The 22,428-nt window shown below is 47.2% G+C and overlaps 1 protein-coding gene across 3 annotated transcripts in view; it reads left to right on the forward strand.

The window, feature by feature from the left end:
• Positions 1 to 20,219, forward strand: part of LOC138447870 (tubulin polymerization-promoting protein family member 3-like) — a 183,276-nt gene extending 163,057 nt beyond the window's left edge. For all 3 annotated transcript variants that reach the window (XM_069604336.1, XM_069604345.1, XM_069604354.1), the window contains exon 4: positions 18,426 to 20,219. In XM_069604336.1, the coding sequence (XP_069460437.1) occupies positions 18,426 to 18,614 (189 nt within the window). In that variant the 3' untranslated portion in view covers positions 18,615 to 20,219. The remainder of the gene's footprint in view (positions 1 to 18,425) is intronic.
• Positions 20,220 to 22,428: the final 2,209 nt, after the last annotated feature.

Below are 22,428 nucleotides of genomic sequence, written 5' to 3' on the forward strand. Positions count from 1 at the left end.
GAGTGTTGGGAGGGCCCACATGATGGCCATGAGTACGTGAGAGCTTGACACATTAGGCGAGTCTATGCAGGCCTTCTGCCGCTTCAGGAATCGTAGTCCATGTTGTACTTCTTGGTTAAGAACCCTTAACTTTTGCTACTATTTGCAAATGTTAACATCATTAGAGAGCTACACACATGCTAGAGGTCAGGTTCTTACACTCTTCCCATGCTGTGATTGTACTAAACTCCCCATGGCGGAAGCAGAGGGGAACTTGTTCAAGGTGTGATGGTGTGAGTGCAAAAATGGAGGGGTTGGGGGTGTTTATGGGAATGAGAAGCCCAGTAAGAGAAAAGGGCTGATAGAGGGTTAGGAATTCAATTTTGCGACTGAAAATGGAGAGCGACGGATGCCATGAATTCAGGTAACTCAACACTCCTGTTTTTAAGGAAGTGGTTCATGTGTAAAAGTCACTGGTACTCCTTTCCAATTGAAGGTTGCTTGGGAAGGCCAAGCCCCCTGAAGTGAGGCTCCCTTTAAAACACGCCGCATTATAAAACTGTGGAAAATATAACACAGCGTAGTGCATGCTGTGCAATGGGGGAACACAGCCCTGAAAGAAGACTATTAAGGGCATGATATAGATACTTGACTACCAGTGCCCCTCTAAGAAGGCTGGCATCCTTATTTCGCTAGATCCCTTAAGGTTACTGCCCACTTTCTCACCCTTGGACCACCTTAACTCCATGATATGTTCTGTCTTGTCTTGTATTGTTTCTTGTTTGCGCCCTTAAGCACTCGGGTACCAGTAGCGCGGTACAAATTAACAAACATAAACATCCATGGACAAAGTCCCTGAGGGTCACTCCATGTACAGCTAAGTCTGATGGCACGGAGAGCGGTTTAACTGCCTGAATGCATGTCTAATCACTTTTGGGTTGAGTATGTCTTAAGTAGATGCCGCTGCCTAGCGTGTGCGTACGTGCATGCGCGGGCAGCAGACATCAGAAGGGGCACTGCAGAGTGTATTTAATAGACGTTTTGCTAAATTGATCCGAGGTTTACTCTGCTTTTCATGAATATGTTGGATGACATTATATGGTTCCCTTTGGTAAATATTATTGTTCTTTATTTCCTTTTCTCTAAAGAAATATATATAAAAACTAAATCAGGTGGGAGTCAATAGGTTTGCCATCACCCATGTAAGCATGCATGCCCATCCCCCATTCCGACAGCTGGTTGTATCCAACATGGGGCTGACCAAGGGACTTGATCCATGCAAGGAAAAATCCCCTTTCCACATTACAAAATGTTTAACGTTGAGAGCCTGCGGCCGGTATTTACATATTCCCAAATTACTTAGAGTAGTCAGAGGACAGAATTCAAGAGCGGTGGGCTGGGCTGCTAGTGTGGATAGAAGTGGGGAGTGGGTTAGGGGCCTACTGCCATTGGTAGGAGGTGACGTTTACGTCTCGGTTTGATGAGTTCCACTGAAGAGCTTTCTCTGATGGCTTGGGAGAGAGCATGCCTGTGGAATGGGGGCAAGCAAGGAAAAGGAGTGAAAAAGGAAGATGGTAGACAGGTGTGAGGGACTGATTGGCAACCTTGAGAGAGAGCGCACAGTGAGATGCATTCAGTAAGGTGGTGGGCGGCGGCAAGTCCATTCATCAATTTATAGCCGGCTAGCAGGAATGTACTGAGAGAGTGGTTCCACATGGAGAGAGATGCGGTACGGTGATAGTAAGTAGAGGTGGGGGAAGATCTGTGTAGAGTGAAAAGGGGGTGGGGGATGTGTCCAAGTTGAGGACCTTTGTTTCACCACCCTATAGCATTTACAGCTAAACTGAAATCTGTTTGACCTTACAATACCGAATCCTGGATGGCATCTCAGCCTGGATGGATTGTAGCTGGCTTCATCTAAGTCAGGGGAAGATGGAGGAGGTCCTGCCAACACTAAGAAGGAATCTCTCTTCACACACGAACTCCATTGATTTCTGGAAAACACGTCAAGTTATCTCAAGTGAAACGGTTAGACGTTACATTTGATAACGGGCCAGGCCATTCAAAGAGATGCTATTTTAATATCAGGGGGCAATATAGGAGGTGTGCTTTGAGTTCCCCTGGATAAGTATGCAGTTGTAGTAAGCACCTTAGTGGCTGGTTACTTGCTGCTTGGGATATTACTCCAGGAAGGTACTTCAATTAAACTTCTCAACAGACTCCAACTGGCTCAAAACAGATTGGTTTCTGAACATAGGGACAGTGATCATGTCCAAGCTGCTCACAAGAACCTGATGTGGCTTTGAGTAGAGTAGAGACTTCATCTTAAAATTCTCTGCATCACCTCCAAATCCATCCATGAGGGCTGATGCTGCCCACCTAAACGATAGCATCGCATTGCATGTACTAAGATAGAGACTTTGGTCTATGAAAGATCACAGACTATAGTTCCTAGGACTCTCTGTCAGGCCAGCTGAGACAAAAGACATTGGGCCTCATTCCAAGTCTTGCGGTCCGGAAATAAGGGGGCCGATAGCAACATACTGGCACGCTTTCTGGACCGCCAGACGATGAGAATTCCTGCAGGGGCCAGATCTCCCCGCAGGTCTGACCTGCGGGAGCACCAGCCCCTGCTGGCATGGTTTTCACAGAAGCACCTGCACCATTAGCAACAGAGCCAGTGCTTCTGTGTCCCAATTCCTATGGGACTCCACGGGAATGAGGACTTACAGCTTCGGCTGCCTGACATCCAAAGGCCACCGGGACTTGTAATATCCCAGTGGCACTGGGATAACAAGCAGCGGAATCGTTTTATGAGGTCGGCGGCAGACCCATTGAGCATTCATTTGCAAGTTGAGGGGATCAGTAAAAGTGTCGCAAAACACTGTTTAGGACACTTTTACAAACCCACTTCAATTTCCTGCTTTTGTAAGTAGAAGATGGGGAACAGGGTGGAAGTAACGTGTCTGTCTCCCCTTCCTGCTCTGCTTTACAAATGCTGGTGCATTAACGCCAGTATGGATGTTCATGCTGGCGTTAATGCAATGAATTCCTATTGAATCTACCTGAAATGACCACCTGGTAAAAGCAGGCAGATTTCATAGGAATCCATTGTAAAGGCTGCCTGCAAAGCGTACTTTTTACGAGACATTTACACGTTTCCACTGCACAGTGGAAAACTAAAGAGTAAAGGGAAAAATCGCCTTCGTTTACTACTAACTTTAAATGATAAAAAATGCATGGAGGAGACTTTTTGCACAAAAGAACACATTGGGCCTCATTCCGACCCAGGCGGTAAGTTACCGCCTGGGTCGTACCTTTACCACCATGGCGTAAACTACGTTTACGCCATGGTGGTTGGCGGACTTACCGCCCCATTCCGAGGTTGGCAGGGCGGTAAGTCCCCAATCCCCATTCACCCTTCCCCATTCCCATTTTTGCCCCATAGGGCATAATGGGAGTGGGGAAGGCGTTAATTACGCCACCGTAAATTACGGTGGCGTAATTAACAACAAGGTCCCTTAGCGCCATGGATTTTAACACCTGCTAAAAGCAGGTGTTAAATCCTCCATGGCGCTAAGGGACCTCGGAATCAGGCGGTAAGGGTCGGCGCTGTTTACGCTGCCGTAAACCCCTTACCGCCTGGGTCGGAATGAGGCCCATTGAGGCAGTCTTCTCTGTGTAATTAACACAAGGGTCAAACATGATGACCCTCATTTAGTCTTTGGAGCCAGGCTTTGGAATAAATTGCCAAACTCTGTTCATGGTAGAGCATATTTATCTAATTTCAGGCCCCCCTTGAAGAAGCATCTGTTCAGGAAGGGGCCAGGCATGGGTTCCAGCGGAGTTAAGATAAGCGTGTACAGGCAATTGATTTCACAACAGTGACATATGAGAAAGTACCAACCGATTAACCAACTTGGAAAAGAAAAATGAAACCAATGCAGGGTGGCCTTCTTTTGCCTGTTCCCCCCACTGAGCTGTCAACTTGCCTCGGTTCCATGTCTTAATATCGCCGCAAAAATATCGCCACACAAAAATATCGCCATATTTTTGCGCCGATATTAAGCCATGGAACCTGCAGGGGACACCCCTGCAGCCCCTATAATTTTTTAATAGAGCGGGGGGGACACCCGCCACCCCTGGTTCCAATAACCCCATAAATTATCCCCACTTATCCCCACTAATAATATCGCCTGTGGCCATTCTCGATGACCATATATATATGGCGATATAATTGGTGGGGATAATATTACCTGATACCCTTGCCTCCGCTACAACCCTTTCACACACGTGTTCCATGCTCCCACCTACCCCGTCCCACATCGAGGCTGCAGATCCATTTCTTGTTTTGGTCCACTTCTACCACTGCTACCCCATATCAATCCACTTCTACCACTGCTACCCCATATCAATCCACTTCTACCACTGCTACCCCATATCAAAATGCCAGGCGGATGATCATCTACAACAAAGCTTTCTTTATTGCCAGTCCAGCGCCATTGCTCCTATAAAGCAGAAGTTCTCCAAGCAAGACATGGAGATATGCGTGGATGGAGGATGTCTCTTCCTTTCGATATTTCTAGGTTGCTCTGCTCTTCTGTATTCAAGCAAATGCAGAAAACATTGGTTTCCTGGAAACACTGAACTAAAAATATCCATTTGCTGGTTGCCCAAATTGTTCAACATTTAGTAGAATATTTAGCATGAGGACATTCCCTGAATCCCATCATTCCATTGAGATTTTCCCCGAGCAAGAAGGTTTTAAGAAAAAATGAAAGGGGGTTGTTCCTTTTCTCTATTGATTAAGAGGAAATGAAACAATTTGTAGTAGAAAAGGACACATTCTGAAACATAATAAAGGTGCTTTTTCTTCTTCTTTCTCTTTTTTTTTCGGATTGATTTAACTACTAACTTGTAAGAATCACTTTGGTGATTAAAACTCGTAAATAAAAAATAAAAAAATAAATAAAGGTGCCACATATTGAAGGGAAAACAGGTCCCATTTATATGATGTAATCAAAAAATATGATTTGAGAAAATATTCAGCAATTAGTGGAGAAAGGGTGTAACCCAACAGAATAATCAAGCGTGACTTGGTGAAGAGAACTTGAATGGGGAGTGGATCTCTTGGAACTTCTTCACACTAAACATTTAAGGCATTCGGAGCAACACATTGGATATCCTAGTCATTTCAGCGTAACTTAGATCAAAAGTTAAACCATCATTCAGAACTTGAAATGTTTATGTGCCCTGGATCCAGGTGGGGCCTCCATTGCTCTAACCAAAGTGACCCCACATGGACTACACTGTAAAAAAGAGCACTTGCAGACTACTGCGCTTGGAAAGCGTCATCATTGCATGCCCGGTACATACGTGGGGTCAGTAGCTTGAACTTGCATCTCCTTGCTGGAGATCCATAGGGCTGATGTATGATGCATTGGGCTGGGAGGATAGCTCAGTGGCAAGACAGCACATAGCAACACCAGTTATAATGATCAGAAAATAAGGTCTATTTTCATGCCGTATGGGTGTGCAGCAAATATGTGACTTTTGCTTACTAGTCGTGCATGTTGTTCAGCTCCAGTCCTTCTGGTTTTGGGCGGGGGCATTGGCAGGTTGCATTGTGCTTATAAGAGTGTGTAGCGTTGAGACTGGGGGAGAGAGGACAAGATGGCGCAATGCTGCCACATTGTGTATGGAGAAGTGAGTTCAGTGGAGAACAGAAATGTTAAGTGTGTGCATATATGAAAAGTTGACTCTTATACTAAAACCAGACAAAGGCCCTCATTACGACTATGGAGGTAGCCATGCTGCTATTTGCGGCATGGCTACCCCCATACCGGGTCCGGGTTCCTTGAATGGGGAAATACCAGGCCATTTCGACATTGGAGGGCCGGTATTTCCCCATTCAGGGAACCCAGAACCGGTACATCCCCATTCCCATCTGAGGCCCCATAGGGCTCAATGGGAATGGGGAGAATGCAATCAACGGGCCCGTCAATGACGGGCCCTGACGGGCCCGTTGTTTGCATCCGGGTCTGCTCGCGGCTTAGCGGGTCCCGCGAGGAGACCTCGTAAAGAGGTGGTAGGGGGTTAACCCTAAAGAATGACACACCGGCATTCTGGATGCAGCATAACCACTAAAGCCCCCCTGACTTGGGGGTACATAGTACTACAGAAGGTGAGGGAATTTATTTTCACTGCCACTTGTTCTCCACTAAGGTGGCCAACTTTACTAAATAGTTTTGCAGGAATCTTTAGGTAAGGTGGCCAATCAGAAGCATTGTGGCACTTGTGGAGACATACAGCCTCATTCCTGCCCCTCTTTTCCTCTGCCACCCCAATCCACTTTTGTGGTAACTTTAGTGGCAAATGGTATTTTAACACAAACATTGTGAACACTCTAGCACTGTTTTGCATACAGGCCATTTACCAGTTAGATTTCTCTTCAAGGCTTGTCAGGAATTGCGGTGCCATATCCGACAGATATACAGATCACCTCATTTGAATATGTATTGACATCATCAGAAGTGACATCATGGAAAATAACATTACAGGGAGTGTCATGAGTCTTTGAGACTCTAGGGCATGATTGGTCGTGACATGAAAAGAAGTTTCCATGTGTAAGCCAAGACACAAATAAGTTTGTGATATGCAATATATAAATGCTCACTATTATTGTGTAACAGCTCCATCGTTTAGTAAACCATGAGGATATTTTAATAGCAAGAGCGGTAAACAAAATCACTTTTAAGGGCTCCAAATGTTGGCAAGTCAGGCACAGTGAGATTAAATGATTTGCCCAGGATCATACACATTGCTTAAGTGGTGATTTGGGCCAGTCTGCGATTTAATTACTTAACCACATATCTTTCCAGCTATAGTTCATATAAGTATTTGTTCATGTTTGGGGGGTCCAAGTGATTAAATAATTCGTTATTTAGAAATGCCTTAAAAGGCACACAAATCACATAAGAAACTTAAATGGCACATGCATTGTTATAGAAACATGTCAAGCAAAAAGAATGATTATAGCTGTATTTTGCCCATCCTGAATGCAAGTTTACAGTTGCGGCCTGCAGAGACATGCAACATTAAACAAAGCTGATTACAGTCAAAGAAAATGCAAAGCAATATGAGGGAACCTGCTTGAGCCATTATTCAACCCAGCATGTGGAAGCAGGATAGCTCAGTGGCAACGTGCTTGCCTTGGAAGCAAGATGGCACAGAGCAACACAGGTTCGATCCCCAAGGTCCGTGCTTAGAAACCTCTGGGTATGCAGCGAGTTATAAATAACCTATCGATCAACCAGCATGCAGTGGTGTTTCTATCACTCACCATTCCCACCTCTTAAAGGACAATAGTCGTCGCCAGGTGCCCCCTGCATCTGTGCTTCAAAGCACTCATCTCTACACAAAGCAGAACCTCCCGGGAAGCCGATGTGCTTCCAGGCTCCTGGCACTATCACACGAAAAAGTGTGAAGTCTAGCTGATCCTACATCAGAGGAGGAAGTTGGGACTTTCACCCATCCCTGCAGCAGGCCATGAGCAGGCCATGAGCAGGACACAACCCCGGAAACCGGGACAGTCCCACAAACTACAGGACCGTTAGGGACCCTATTCACCACGCTCTGAGGTGGACTGGGAACCAAAAGAGGCCCTGGAAATAATGTTCCAAGTGGCCCCATATTACACATTTTCCGCAAGCCCAACCCTTTTCCTTTGGGGAATTTTGGAAATACAACAGAAAAGAGGCCTGGGGTGCAGAGACCGACCGGGGAAATCGCCAGAGTTCCACATATGCCAGTCTAGCCCTGACCATGCTACATCATCCAGATAAGCGCACCCACTCCTGGTAACCTTGGTTACCGGCTGACCTTTCCCTGGCTCTCACTGCTTGCGGCAGGTGTCTGGATCACCGGTGAAGGTCCCATTGTTCAGATGCTCCGGACCCCGTCTTCGGAGCATCTACACAATGGGGCAATCACCCTTTTAATTTGAAGGAGAGGCCCTTGTGTAAAGAATACTAGCATGGACAACAAACCACAGTGAAGAATCAAGCAAGCTGCTGCCAAATATTGAACTAGATGTTTAATTCCAACATAAATATAGATTGGAGAATTATGTAAATTGTGGGGGAGTTTAATACTAAATTTAGTGAAAGATGAAGTGGTTTATGGATACAAGAATGATTTGAAGAGTGCAAAGCTCAAAAGACGTGTTGACATAAGTGCATGGCTTGGAATGAGCTTTGAAGGAGGAGTGTAATACATTTCTGAACATGTTTAGAGTTGTGCACATTCTTCATAGGTCGGTGCAGTCACAACACGCAAGAGGTTGTATTGTCTTACATTCAGACTTGACAAACTGCCTGTTGGCATTTATAGTGCCCCGCTTTACACTGTAGAATTTACCCAGACATCTAGTCTTGCAATTCTCTTGTATTGCCTATAATTTCTGGCAGGGAAAAATAGGCAGACTTTCATACTCTTCCCCTGGTCAAGTATGCCTATGCTTTGTATGCGAATGCTACATTTTGTGTTGTATCGTAGGAAAGCAACCTCCTTTGGCAGAAACAGTAGAGTACAATAAGCCAGAGTCAAACCTTGTCAAAAAAGTCTTTAAACTATCTTAGAATTTGAGGGGATTTTCACCCACAGCCCTTATATTTCCTTATTGTGCATGCTGGCACGCTTTGGCCTTATTGTGTCTAAGAGCCCTTCTGTTTCCCTAACACACATGCTGGCATTCTTTGCCCTTAACGTGTCTCACAGCCCTAATAATTTATTATCATGCATTTAAGCATGCGTTGGCCTAATTGAGGCTTACAGCCCTATGTTTCCCTTATGTTTCCTTATCATGCACGTGGACATGCATTGGCCTTAATGTGTCTTAGAGCACTTCTATTTCTCCATCCTTCTCATTGGGTCACCTGCTCCCACTTTTCCCCTTCCACGCTGGTTGGCCTCCCTCAGCCCTGTGCCCTCAACCCTCATCTTCTACTCCACTCTCTCCATACATCATGGACATCTCCAAAAAGTCCCATTTACAACTGCACCTCCTCAGAGGTATTTTACCTTTTCTCACCTTTCCCCATATGCTCACTGTCTCCAGAGTCCTGGTCCTCTATAGGCTTGACTATTGCAACAGCCTCTTTCTCAATCTACCTAACTCTACCCTCTGCAACTCATCCAAAACAGGACCGCAAGATTTATGCTTGGCCTAGAGCCCAGGGACCGCATCTCTCTGGCTCTGAAATCCCTCCACTGGCTCCCAGTGGCTGCAAGGATCAAGTTCAAGACCCTCTGCATCATCCACAAGGCTTTCAGGGGCCGAGGGCCCACACTATCTCCAACTCTCTCTTCCTAAGTACCTTCCTTCCAGAGCCCTCTACTCGTCTACCTCCAATTCTCTATGGGTGAGTTGCTTCTGGGTGGTAGATCTCTTTCCTCTGCAGGCGCCTCCCTTTAGAATGGCCTCCCTGCCACTCTCAGCCTTGAGCTGGACCTCCTTAAATTCCAGAAGCTCCTCAAGACCTTCCTTTTCTCCTCTTCTGTCTCTCTGCCTCTCTCCTGCTAACCTTTCCACGCCTCCTTTTCTCTCTGCCTGCCCTCTGCTATCCTTCCCCTCCTCCTGCTGTTACGTTGACTGGCTGCCTGGTGCACCTCTAAGTCATAGGACACCTCCCCCCTTACCCCCGAGTCCCGCTGCCCAGTCCCTAGCACTTGCCTTCAGGCCCTCCTGCACTGCCACTTGGCCTTCCTTGCACTTCTGGGGCATGTTGCCCTTGGAGGCCCTGCCTTCCTTGTACTTAACCCAGGGCACTGTTCCACTGGGTGCACTTCTCCCCCTTCCCATTCCCTGCACTTCTCATCTGCGCACTTGCACAATCTAAATGATATTAGGCCTAGTAAGATTGTTTGTCTTGTTCTCCCCGACTTTCCCCTTCCTGCCCGGTTGCGCCTTCAAACACTTGTGTATAGGCACATTATAAATAACCTATCAATCAATCAATCAATCATGCATGTGGGAATGCTTTGGCCTTATTGTGCAAACTTTGGGCTTCATGTGTTTTACAACCCTTCTATTTCCTTATCATGCATGTGGGAATGTTTTGGTCTTACGTTGTCTTTTGGTGAGTGTGCCGCTATTTTCCCACTGGCCTCTCGGGAGTTCAGGGTTTCGGCTGCATGGCCACATTGCATTAAAGGTTCAGAACTAGATCAGAGTTCAATCTTCTGAATCCCTCTCTCCCCCTCCATCCCACCGCTCACCATTCTCCCCAATCTCACTCTCCCTTATCTCTTTCCCCCATGTTTTCCCTCTGTCCTTACCACTCTTGACCACCACTTCCACCCCATCACCTTTTCCCCCGCGCCCTGCCAACTTTGGCTATGGGTGAACTTCAGGGAGTTAGAGCAGGTTCTGCCTGACAGTGAGCAGTGCACGAGTTAGAGCGGGATCTGCCTGGCAGTGAGCAGTGCACTGCTTCCAGTGCGCCACATCGGGTACTGTCTGCACAGAATCAAGGAAAAACCTGAGAAGTGTAGCAGCATATATTTGGCCCAGTTATCTGAGATGCCATTACACGCTCTACAGGGATAACAAAATGCAAAGCATTAGTATGACCCTGTTGCAGGTGAAAGGCGAAGGACGACCTTAAGGATCAAACAGAACGAGGACAGGACGCGAAGGAAGGAGGAAGAGGCGGGGCTAGTAGAGCCCAGCAAGAGTCAGTATGATGTAGAGGGAAATAAAGGAAGATTGCAAACCTTACATGGCTCTGTGTTGTCTGTGGCCTGTGCCCGAGCCATCCAGCTGCATAACGCATGGCCCAGCTAGAGCGGGCCACAACAGACCCGTTGTCACGCAATAATGAGGTTCTTTTGTGGAATGGTATGGGTGCAGAAACTTAGCCCTGGTTTGGGAGCACTAGCCCAGGTGAAATTAATTCCTATTCACAATATTGCGAGTATTAGTGAGGCTAAAGTAATAAATAAACCAGGGCTAATGGCTCTGCACTTGTGCTGTGCTCCTGTTCTAGCAACTAGGATAGGCCGTCTTGCCTACAAGCCAATCTGTGATTGTGTGTCCCGCTGTTGACTCTGGAAGGCATCAGGTTATCTGTAATTGCATGTTTTGGCCCTGATTCATGGGATTATTTGCGTGTAAAACAGGGATTTGCGGGCCATTCTGCCTGCAAATCCCTGTTTGACGAATGGGGATTTGCAGGCAGAATGGCCCGCAAATCCCTGTTTTACACGCAAATAATTCCATGAATCAGGGCCTTCACCTGGTAGTTAGGGGGACATGTCTACCAGAAATGCTGGACATGGGATGCAGAACAGAATGGTTACAGAAGCCACTAAGTAGAGTGCCTTTACAAGTTACAGTGATTATTTTGGTATTGATCAGCAATAGACATGAATACTACAGACACATTAAGCATTGAACCAGTATTACCCAGGTGCAATCTACAAATATAAAATACATACATACATTAAAGTTCTGGGAAAGAGGGCTGGGTGGTCAGAGGATGGAATCAGTGGGTTAGCAGGTGTGTCTCTAGTATGGCCTTGAACATAATGAAGATTACCCCTGCTAATAGCACAGGGAGTCTTGATTCTATTAAAGACTAGGAGGCAAGCATTGTGCTTCAACTTCTTTTATTTCCTGTCTCCGGCAGTTTCAAAGAAATCAAACATTTTAACTTTCCAAAGAAAATATTTTTTCTTTTTTTTCTTTTTAAAACTACATTTCCCTTAAATCCAGTCCTTTCTGTGGTCCTTTTAAAACTCTAAACGTGACTATAGTCCTTCCTGTTCCTTCTTCCTCTTCTTAGAATGCTCTGAACTGCACTCCAACATTGTAACCGAACTCTCAACTTGTAGAACCCTGAGTCTTGTCCCTCATCTCTGGACTGCTCTGCTCTTTCTCCGTACACACCTGGCTGGTCTTGCCGATCTCTCAGCCGCCTGTACTCTTGCTAAACTGACTCAATTGCTCTTCTGGTCCTCTCCTATCAAGATACAAAGAATACATTAGGGAGGCGTATACACAACCCTATTTCCAATGGAATTCATGATTAATACACAATATCAACCATCTTAACTCTCCCGTGTAAATAGGGCGGGAAAGTTGCTCGCCTCCTAGTCTTTAATAGAATCAAGACTTCCAGCGCTATTAGCGGGGGTAAATCTTCATTCTATGTTAAGACCGGAGGCGAGCATTATGCTTGTTCAAAGCTTTTCATTACTGTCACTGCCACTGACTATTTATATTTTACATTTGTATAGTGCGCAAACAGCCCTTGGGCATCATGGCGATGTTACTTGAAGGGAGCTTAGGTACAATGAGGGTACAGGAGGGTTATACCTTTACATATTGTACATTTATACAATTATGAGCACAGGTTATATTTACACATTGCAAGTTTACGAATGTTGCAGTAGGCACTTTACATATTTAAAGTAAAACGTTCTAAATGTAAATGTATTATCGCTGGCCCAATCGGCCGCTTGCGGGATATCTTGCAGCTTTGCCCCCCACGCTAGCGCTTTCGAGGCCATTGCCTCTCTCACAGTATGTGCTCTGAACTTAGACATGTCTGCTCCTGCGAACTGCATCACCTTGTGTACCTATCTCGCTATGGTAGCTGTCGCGACTGCTTTATGCCGTTTCCTACACACTATTAGCAAGTGCGTTATTCCAACTGGTTGCATTTCTGCTGTCCTATTCTCGTACTCTCTAATGCATGCTTCTATGCACCACTTGGGATGGTCATACAAGTAGCGATAAGCTATCAACGAGGAGCAAGTCTTTGTCCTCCTGACCAATGTGAGGGTCACTCCTTCAGGACCATACGTCTTCCTGTTCACGTCTAATGCTTTAACATCCACCACTCTTCTGCATGATAACAGGCATAATAATATGGCCAGCTTCCCTGACAACTGCTTCAAGGATAGGTTCTTGTTTGCCGGCCAACTGGCGAGGAGTTTCAGAACAACTGTCACGTCCCATAAATTGAGGTACTTCGGCTCTGCGGGTCTCCTGAACCGGACTCCTTTAATGAGTCTTATCAGCGCTGTGTTCTCCCCCACAGGAATACCATCGATGGGCAGGTGTCCGGCTGATATGGTAGACATGTACACCCCTATGGTCCTATATGCCTTTCCGTCTTGCAATAGTTCTGCTAGTTAGTTCAAAATCGCTACTAAAGGGGCAGAAACGGGATGAAAATTTCTCCTTTCACACCATCGTGACCATCTACACCAAGCTGCGTCGTAGCTCCATCGTGTGAACAGCGCCCATGATTCTGCGATGAGTCATGCAGCTTGTGCCAAAATGCCTGGGACTGGGAGGGCCCAGCGTCTCCAGGTATCTTGCACGCCATCAGCGGGAGAGTCCCTTTCACTCTCAGAGAATGAGACGACCCAACTGGGTCCGTGAGTAGACGATCTCCTGGTGGGAGGATTCTCGGGTTGTCTGTCAGTAGTTCCATCAGTTTCAGGAACCATACCTGTGACTTCCATATCGTAGCCACCATGATCAGCCTTGCTTCTTCTCTGCAAGCTTTCACTAGTACTCTGTTCTTCATTATTAATGGGGGAAAGGCGCATTGAGTATTCCTCCACGCAGTCTTGAAGAAAAGTATCTATTCCTGCCGCTGTCGGATCTAATCTCCAGCTGAAGTATCTGTTCTTCTGTGCATTCAATCTGGATGCAAAAAGGTCCGTGTGAGACGGGCCCCAAAACTGTTCAATCTGCTGAAATACTCCTGCTTCCAGGTTCCAGTCGCTGGAGTCCGATAACTGTCTGGAGTTCCAGTCCGCTACCACATTGACCTCTGCTAGCAGTCTGGACTTCGTTCCTCCCAAGTGATTGATGTATCTGACTGCAGAGATGTTGTCCATCTTCAGCAGAATACATGAGTACACCTTGTCCTTCATGAAGGCTTTGATCACGAAGGATCCCGCCAGCAACTCTAGGCAGTTTATGTGTAGTCGGAGCTCCTCTGAGCTCCTTCTTCCTCCTGTTTCTAGATTCCCGCAGCAGGCTCCCCAGCGTGCTCTGCTGGCATCTGACTCTATTACCAGATCTGGTCGGTCTCCGAATATGCCTTCCCATTCCAGGCGCCCATATTTTGCAGCCACCATTCCAGTTCTGTTTTGGACTCCGAATCCAGGGGGACCATCTGATGGAGCTTCAGCCCTTGCTGCAGGTGCTTTATTTTTAGCTTTTGAAGGGCCCTGTAATGCAGTGGCCCTGGCAATATTGCCTGAATCAATGCTGCTAATAGACCTACTACTCTCGCCATCGTTCTCAGGGACACTACGCTTTTGACAAGGCAGCTCCTGATCTCTCTCTTGACATCTCTTACTTTCTTGGCTGGAAGCTCCGGCGTTGCTGCTTGGGTGTCTATGATGAACCCGAGGAAATATATCCTCCTCATCAGGGTCATATCCGATTTCTCCCGATTCACTGGGAAACCTAACGACGAGAGGAGCTTCCTCAACCAGCTCGTCAGATATTGTAGTGTCCCCCGGCTGTGTGCTTGCAGCAAGATGTCGTCTAGGTAGATAATCATGCAGATCACTTTCTCTATGATCGCTGGCGCTATCAGCCTCATGAGCTTTGTAAACACCCATGGCGCTGATGCTAAACCAAATGGCAGCATCGTGAATTGCCAATATCGTCCGTCCCAGTCGAACACTAGGAAGGGTCGGTATTGCTTCTGGACCGGTATTGTGAGGTATGCGTCTTTTAGGTCAATCCTCGTAAGCCAGTCGCCTTGCCGTAGCGTATCCCGCAGCTGGTGGATCCCATCCATCTTGAAGTGGTGATATGTCACACAGCTGTTCATGTCTTTTAGGTTTATTACAAGCCTTACTTTTTATTTCCTGTGAACCAGGTACATATTGCTTATGAATCTTGGGGGCATGTTGCAAGGTTCGCTGATAGTTCTCTTCTGTGGTAAGCTCTGTAGCTCGCTGTGTAAGCTTACTCTCTCTGTCTGTGCCATGTGTATCGGAGGGGGAATGTGACTCTGAAGTGGATCTTGTATGAATTCTAGCTGTAGTCCTTTGACTGTCTGCAGCACCCATGCGTCGCTGCAGAGCGCGTGCCAGTTTTGCCAAAATCGCTGCTTTCTCCCCCCAACTGGAAGATAAGCGGTAATTCTCACCTGTTGAGAAGTTTTGACCTCTACCCGGTCACCTTGCTCGTCTTCCTCTCGGGAAGCGACCTCTCGTGGGAAAGAACGCGTCTTGTTGCTTATTGTCCCAGTAGTGGGCTCTGCTATTTTGAGGGCTTCTTGTGCCCTGGTAACGACCAGCCACTCGATCTCTGTAGCGACCGGTCCCGATGAAAACTCTGCTCGGGAACATTTTCTTAATGGATGCTTGGGACTTCTCCGGGGAGGTGTATGTTCCGACAAATCTCCCCATTTCCTTCCCGAAAGTTTTGCTGAACACAAGGCCTTGTGCTGCCTCACCAGACTCGTGCGATGATAGATCCCTTAGCTTGGAATCGATCTTTAGAAGGAGCCCCCTTCTGCGCTCCGATGAGATGGTGCAGTTTGCGTTGCCTAACGGGCATACTGTTATCTGGGCCTAATTCGCTAATATGTCCGGGTCTACCTCTTCCGCGGTGTCTCATGGTCGCTCTGCCAGGTAAATGATTTTGGCTAGAGGCCCTGCAATGACGAGGACTTTCTTCTGGCAGCTTATCCAGGACCTGTCTATTCCTTTCCAGGAGTCTCTGGAGGTTTTAGATATGAAGGCTAGCATTGTGGGATCTAGTTCTAGTACCTCAGCTACTTTTCGCAGCAGCTCCGGTCTCGGGCATTCTGCTCGCATCCGCTGCTTCGCCTCTTTTTCAAGTGCTTTGTGTAGCCTCTGCCTCGTGTATTTTGTAACTCGTGGGGACGGCTGCCAGTCTGAGGACTTTGGGTTTCTAACATTTTCAGGTTGGAACATGTCAGATATTTCCTTGCTATCTTCTATATTATTCTCTTTTCTCAGTTTTTTCTTTGCGGGAGGCTGTAGGTCACTCTCCTCTGTTCTATCCTCTTCTCCTTGAGAAGAGTGTGGGCTCTCTGGTGACTCCTCTTCTGAGTCTAGCTCTTCTTTTCCCATATTCTCTTCCCCTGGGTCAGGGGTCGTGAGGCTCGGCACCACTGACCTGTGCATTAATGCATCTCTAAGCTTCTTGAAAGCGTTGGTAGCCTCTGGGGCATCATTGTCTTCCCCGAATGGTTGAACCGGGGGGTCAAAAGAGTGTTTCCTCTTCCGGGTCTCAGTTCACCAGTGTGAGCCTTCTGGCATGGCCCTTGTGGACGTGCTTCCTTTATTCTCAGTGCTTTTGTTCTTCTGGCTTACGAAGGTGTCAATTGTAGCCAGCCTTTCCTGCAGTGGACTCACCCCCTGTGCCACTGCTTCCACCAGCAAGTTGGTTAGCACCTCTCTGAAGCTGTAGGCCATGTCCTCTGCCTGCTCCTCCTTGCTCCATTCAAATTCTGGCATTGCCCTTATTGGTGCTTGTGCCTTAATACCTGTGCTCAGGTCTAGTGGCAAGTATACTACTGCGCTGTGGTCTATTTGTGTGGCTTGCACCTCTTTGCTCTGTTATCATGAGCTCTGTGCTTGTTCTGAGAGCCTCTGCCATGCAGCTTAGCTGCTGTGCTGTTGAGCGGTCTCTGCCACATGTTTAACAGGGGCGGATTTAGCGGTCGCTAGGCAGACAAACGGCGACCGGGCCCCTCCCCCCATTCCCTTCCTTCCCATTTGTTTTCACAGTCAGGCAGAGGCAGCAGCGCTCATGGGGCCCCGCGTGTTCTGTGTGAACACTGACTGAGCAATGAATCCATTAAAGTGGAGGGGCTGCCAAGTTCACTATGCATAGAAGTGCCCTAACTGCTCTTAATGAATGCAGGGGGGGGGGGTGTCTCAAGTGATGCCAAATAAATGCATAACTAACAGGTTTGCAATGTGCCCTCTTGTGAATAGGCAGTTGGTGGTCTCCCACCATTTACAAGGGCCCATTATCTCCACCTGAGCAGCAGTTGCCTCCCCATAGCCAGGCCTTTCCCCCTGGTGAGAATTTCTACTCTGGGTGTCAATGGGTGGCAGGGCAAATACACAACCCTTCCATGCCCAGAAGGAACTTTAAACAAAAGGCATCACGTAAGATGATGGCCATTTGCTGTTTTTCCATTTCACCTCCCAGTTTATTCCAAGTAGACCAAACACATCATGGGCTAGACGTGAATAAATTAACACATTCCCGCAATAAAGCCAACATTATAAAAATTGCTTTTGTTCCTAAAGTTTGCCATTCCGCACTCGTGATCACAATTAACTTCGCTCACCCTAAGATCTGCCTCTATGGCCAACCCATCTTGGGCCCTTTATCACGTGCTGCCCACGGGGCCCTTTGTCTTAAATCTGCCACTGATGTTTAACAGTCGTATTTTGTCTAGCTGCCACTATACGACCTCTCCCTGCCTCGTTGGAGATGTAATGAATGCTCCGGCGAGCACGGATTTTGTTTATTTAATTTAATCCTTTTTGTAACACGCTCGATATTCACCAAGCCTTTCGTGTTCACTCCGGGTCGTTCTGCGCGTCGTAAGGAAGGCGTGGCTCCACCCTCCTGCTGGTGGGGGCTGCTGTGCTCCCTCACTCAGCAAATGCGCGTGCCCATTCCAATTGTGTGCCCTGGCGCTCATTTGTGTGTGTTGGGAGTTGCGGCTCCGCTCCCCCCCCAAGGGTGGGGGCCTTTGTTCTACTCGGCTCCACCGCTCCGTTGGAGGGGCTGGAGTCCGTTTCTTGACAGAGCTTGGCGGGTCCTCGATCATGACGAGATTACAGCACGGGACCATACCATCTCCATACGGGTTAAAGGATCTATACAATCTAAAATAATAAACGCGCTCTGATGTCTAAAGCTTCAGCATCCTCTTGTGCTGTCTGCTGCGTGCGCTGCAGTGAGCACTTGGTCTAATAATAACACATTATACAGTCACGCTTCTCCGCTAGACAAATGTAGTACTTACCTGCTTGAAGAGCAGGAAAGAAGAGGAAGAAGGAAGGGACAGGAAGGACTATAGTCAAGTGTAGAGTTTGAAAAGAACTACAGAAAGGACTGGATTTAAGGGAAATGTAGTTTTAAAAAGAAAAGAAAATCCTTTGGAAAGTTAAAATGTTTGATTTGTTGAAGCTGCTGGAGAGAAGAAATAAGAGAAGTTGAAGCATAATGCTTGCCTCCGTCTTGACATAGAATCGTTGGTTGTATGTATTTGTAACTCTCGTTGAGACTGTAAATCTCATCATTATCCACAAGAACATGCCTGACTAAGCGTACCAGTACCATGGGGCACTTTTTGTTACACAACCACCAACAACCCCTGATTTTCCTCACCTGTGTCTTTTCCTTCTTCCAGAAAGCTACCAGCACGAAGGCAGTGGAGCGGCTGACGGACCCTTCCAAATACACGGGCTCACACAAGGAGCGCTTCGACGAGACCGGCAAGGGCAAAGGCAAGAGCGGGCGCGAGACGGTGGTGGAGAACACCGGCTACGTGGGGGCCTACAAGCACGCTGGCACCTATGATGCGAAAGTCAAGAAATAGACATTGCGGGCTGCCTTGGCACAAGCCCACAGCGAGCAAACCTCAGAAGGCGCCCCGTCTCGGGGCATATTCCCAAAGTTCTTGGTAACAGGTCAATAACTCCCTGCAGAGCCCCACCACCTCCGCAGACACTAACCCTTTCATATATCATTGTTCAAATCAAGCAGAACTAACACTGATTCCGATAGCTGTAAATTCGCCGGCTGTTTGCGCTTCCATATGCAAAACTCTTTTCCCTGTGACGCAGGTGTCATTTCAGGTTTGCTGCCCTTAGTGCTCTGGGCTCGAGGTTTGGTTCAGTCTTGTGATTAGTGGAGGGTTTGTGGCATATATGGTCTTGACACAAATGCACTGTGATTCTATGCCGAAGGTGCCTAGAAGTAGAGGATAAGTCCTACAAACTCAACCCCTTCCAAAGATAAGGCAGTGACCAAGGCCCCGGGCCACACCCCATTGTGGACACACTGACCTTACAAGAGCCGGTTCTTCCCAATCTACCTTGGTCCGTTTACAAAGGGCCCCTGGATATAAACTCTGGGTTTGAGTTTGAATTCCTCACTTCCCCTCTTTTTGTGAACTAAGACAGCCTTTTTTTGTTTACTGCAAAGAGCTACTGGGACTCGTTAGCCCCCTAGGCCGCAGCTGTAGTGGAGAGTGCAGTGATAGGACGAGCATGTTATCTGAACTTCCCTCCCACCTGCATGAACGGACCTAGGTCCCACCTAGGTGGAACACGCAGCCTACAGTCTGTGGATTCGTGTGGGGTAGTGATTCGTGACGTCATCAATGAACCGAGCATTTAACCAATGAGCGGGAGGGGGTGGGCAGGTTCTGAAATCGCGTATACAGGTTACGAAGTCACACAGAACATTTCGTTCTGCTGCTTCATTTCATGCCAGTGTTAAAAAAAAAAAATCTGCACGTTGGCCCGCAGACGAACCGTGAACGTCAGTGCGTTAGTTGACGGACGCACAGTTCATAGGTCACCGTCTGACGCATTCTCTCGCCTGTATTCGATCAGTGCCGGTAGTCGCTCCTCTTTACACAACACTTCCCCCTCCATAGTTCATATAGGGGGCTCAACCCGCATGGCTATTGAAAAGGTATCAGACGATCCCCTTAGAATATAAGGCTTTCTTGCAGATCTAAACATTTGCCCTTCCAGCAGGTAAAACTATAGTCATATTAGTTGCTGCACAGCTCACGAGTATCCCCCAAAGACGCAAGTGGACTGGCCTCAGTGGGAAAGGGGAGCATGCCCTCTGAAGCAGGTGTCAGTGGAAGGGCGGGTCTGTGCGCCAGATGCAGTCACGTGGCAGGTTTGAAGGCCAGTGCCTTTGAAAGGCTGCCGCATAAAAAGTTACTTGCCACAGACTCGTGTGTTGGCCCCAGCTATGCCGGCATTTCGAATCGACTGGCCTTTCAGAAGTCTCGTTCAGTGGCCATGTAGGCCGGTCCACGTCTGTGCAAAGCTGACACCCCAATAAAGTGTATTCCTGCAGGTAAATCGTACGACAGTTGATTTAATGATGTACTGAATGAAGCTTTTTATGTGTATCTCGATGGTGTATCTACTTCACAATAAATGTATTTTTTTTTTGAAAACTCAGTGACTTTTTATTATTGGAACAGCAACTCATTCAACAGCATTGTTGTTTGATGAGAAAAGGACGCCATTCGTCTTCCAGGACTTCGAGAACAAGGCTGCCTGCTGGCTTATTCCGCATTCCGACCTATCTGCCCCAGTCCAGCCCTTTGGGTGTGTTGGGCTGACGAAACGAAGCTCGAGAAACCAGCTCTCCACGCCTTCGTCACGCTGGGCCCAGGCAGGCCTCGGGAAGCTGAGGTGGGCCCAGGTTGCCATAGAGCCCAACACACAAATAACATTCAGACACCTGGCCCCAACCATCACACTGTTGTTTGTAACCAAACATACGACTTCCTGGCAACCGGTGTGGAGGAAGACAGGCTGGTGCCGGGAGACAGAAATGGGAAGCTTGAACACTGCAGTGCTGGAAATTCAAGCTGATCCCTCGCAAACGGGCCCTGCCGCATCCATCGCTGGCATCCAGGCGTTTGAACACCCACTGAGCTGCCATCGGCAGAGCCCCACCGCATTTCACACACCGGTTTCCGGCGATAATGGGGGTCTCTTGTTCTTTTTATGTATCCAGTAGACTGTCCCTTGTTTCCCTGCATGCAAAGCTCATTGCCCAAAAGACCACTGTATCTAATAGAAGCCATTGTTTTTAAATGTATCGTGTGTCATAGTTTAAACATACACGTGTCACACATCTTTAGAAAGTTACTGAATACAATTAGAGTAAAGTTAATACAGTACAATTTTCAAAGAGAGAAACAATTGACGGTGTTCCCAGTTCATTAACAAATAAACAGTCCCAAAGTATAAAATACTCATACAAGTTTAAACATGAGCACAATACAAATTTACTGCTGCGATAATCAGTGAAATCTGGTACCCATTAAAAATCCAAGGCCAGAATTCTGTTATATTTAAAAATGAGGAATCATGAAAAAAGTGCCCGAAAGCCACCGCTCAGATTGTGCAAATATGCAGAAACCTGGAACCTACGATCCAATGTCACAATATTATTAGATAATAATAATGTGTTTTGTGTATAGCGCTTTAATCTAAAACGTAGCCGGTATTGTACTTTCGATCTGTACCTGACAATTTCATGCGTCAGATGGAGATTTAATCTATTTGGAAGCCATTTGCAAGTACTGAGCAGATGTTTTCTACCAGAGCAGACAAACAGTGACTACCCAGATGCTGACGCATGTGCAGTGTTGTCAGATATTATTTGTTCGACTCGTGTAGCAGGACATCAAGGGAGCCATCAGGAGTTGGGCGGAGCAGTAAAAATGTGGCAGTAATGCTATTACCATCGCATTCTCTCTCTGCACAATCCCGAGTTTGTGCAGAAAGTGGGAGGTGTACCTCCAGTTTTTAGCTGGAGGTAAAAATCTCACCATTTCACCCATTTGGGGCAGTATTACTGCGGCACAAATTGCGGTGCAGAAATGGCACCCAGAATGGACCCACTGGGAATGGGGACTTACTGCCCCCCTGCAACTCGGAAAGTGATGCTAACAGCGCCGGACCGAGTTGCAGTAAAGTAATTTATTTGCGCTGGTGGTATCCTGGGGGAATTACCACCGGGATACCACCAGACTTGTGACAGGGCCACAAACCTTGATCACCCGGCTTACATGTACAGTCGCGTCAAGTGTGCTTTCCATCACTCACACGTACAATCATAATCTGCATTCTTCACGTGGCTCAAATGTGCATCGACATCAGCGTTCTGTATGCCACTCACATGCAAGGATGCTGAGTCCCACCAATGGCTCTCGGGTACAAGGACATTAAGCATTCTTCACGTGTCCCACATGCAGACAACGAGGACACCGAGCGTTCCCTACGCACATCACGTGCAACAGAGTCAAGGAGAGTTCTCTGTGCTTCTCACGTACAAGGACACCAAACCTCCTACACGTGGCTCCCATACAAAGACATCAAGTAGTTCAGACTGGACTGCCCTTACAAAATGGGATCAAGACTGCAGATGGTTTTTTCACTTCTTTAAGGTTGTAGCCCAAACAAGCACTGGCAAACCTAACAGTTTGGGTTTTTGTGTGGGCACGGGATAGGCATTTGCCAGGCACTTACATAATGGTACTACCCAGACATAAGATGGCAACAGCTGGAAAATGGTGTAATTACCTGGGCATATGATAGCAGTGCCTGACAAATGCATATCTAATAGCAATGCACAAGACAAAATGGATG

Source organism: Ambystoma mexicanum, chromosome 1p (assembly GCF_040938575.1).
Source record: "Ambystoma mexicanum isolate Mex_15411 chromosome 1p, UKY_AmexF1_1, whole genome shotgun sequence".
Taxonomy (NCBI): Eukaryota; Metazoa; Chordata; class Amphibia; order Caudata; family Ambystomatidae; genus Ambystoma; species Ambystoma mexicanum.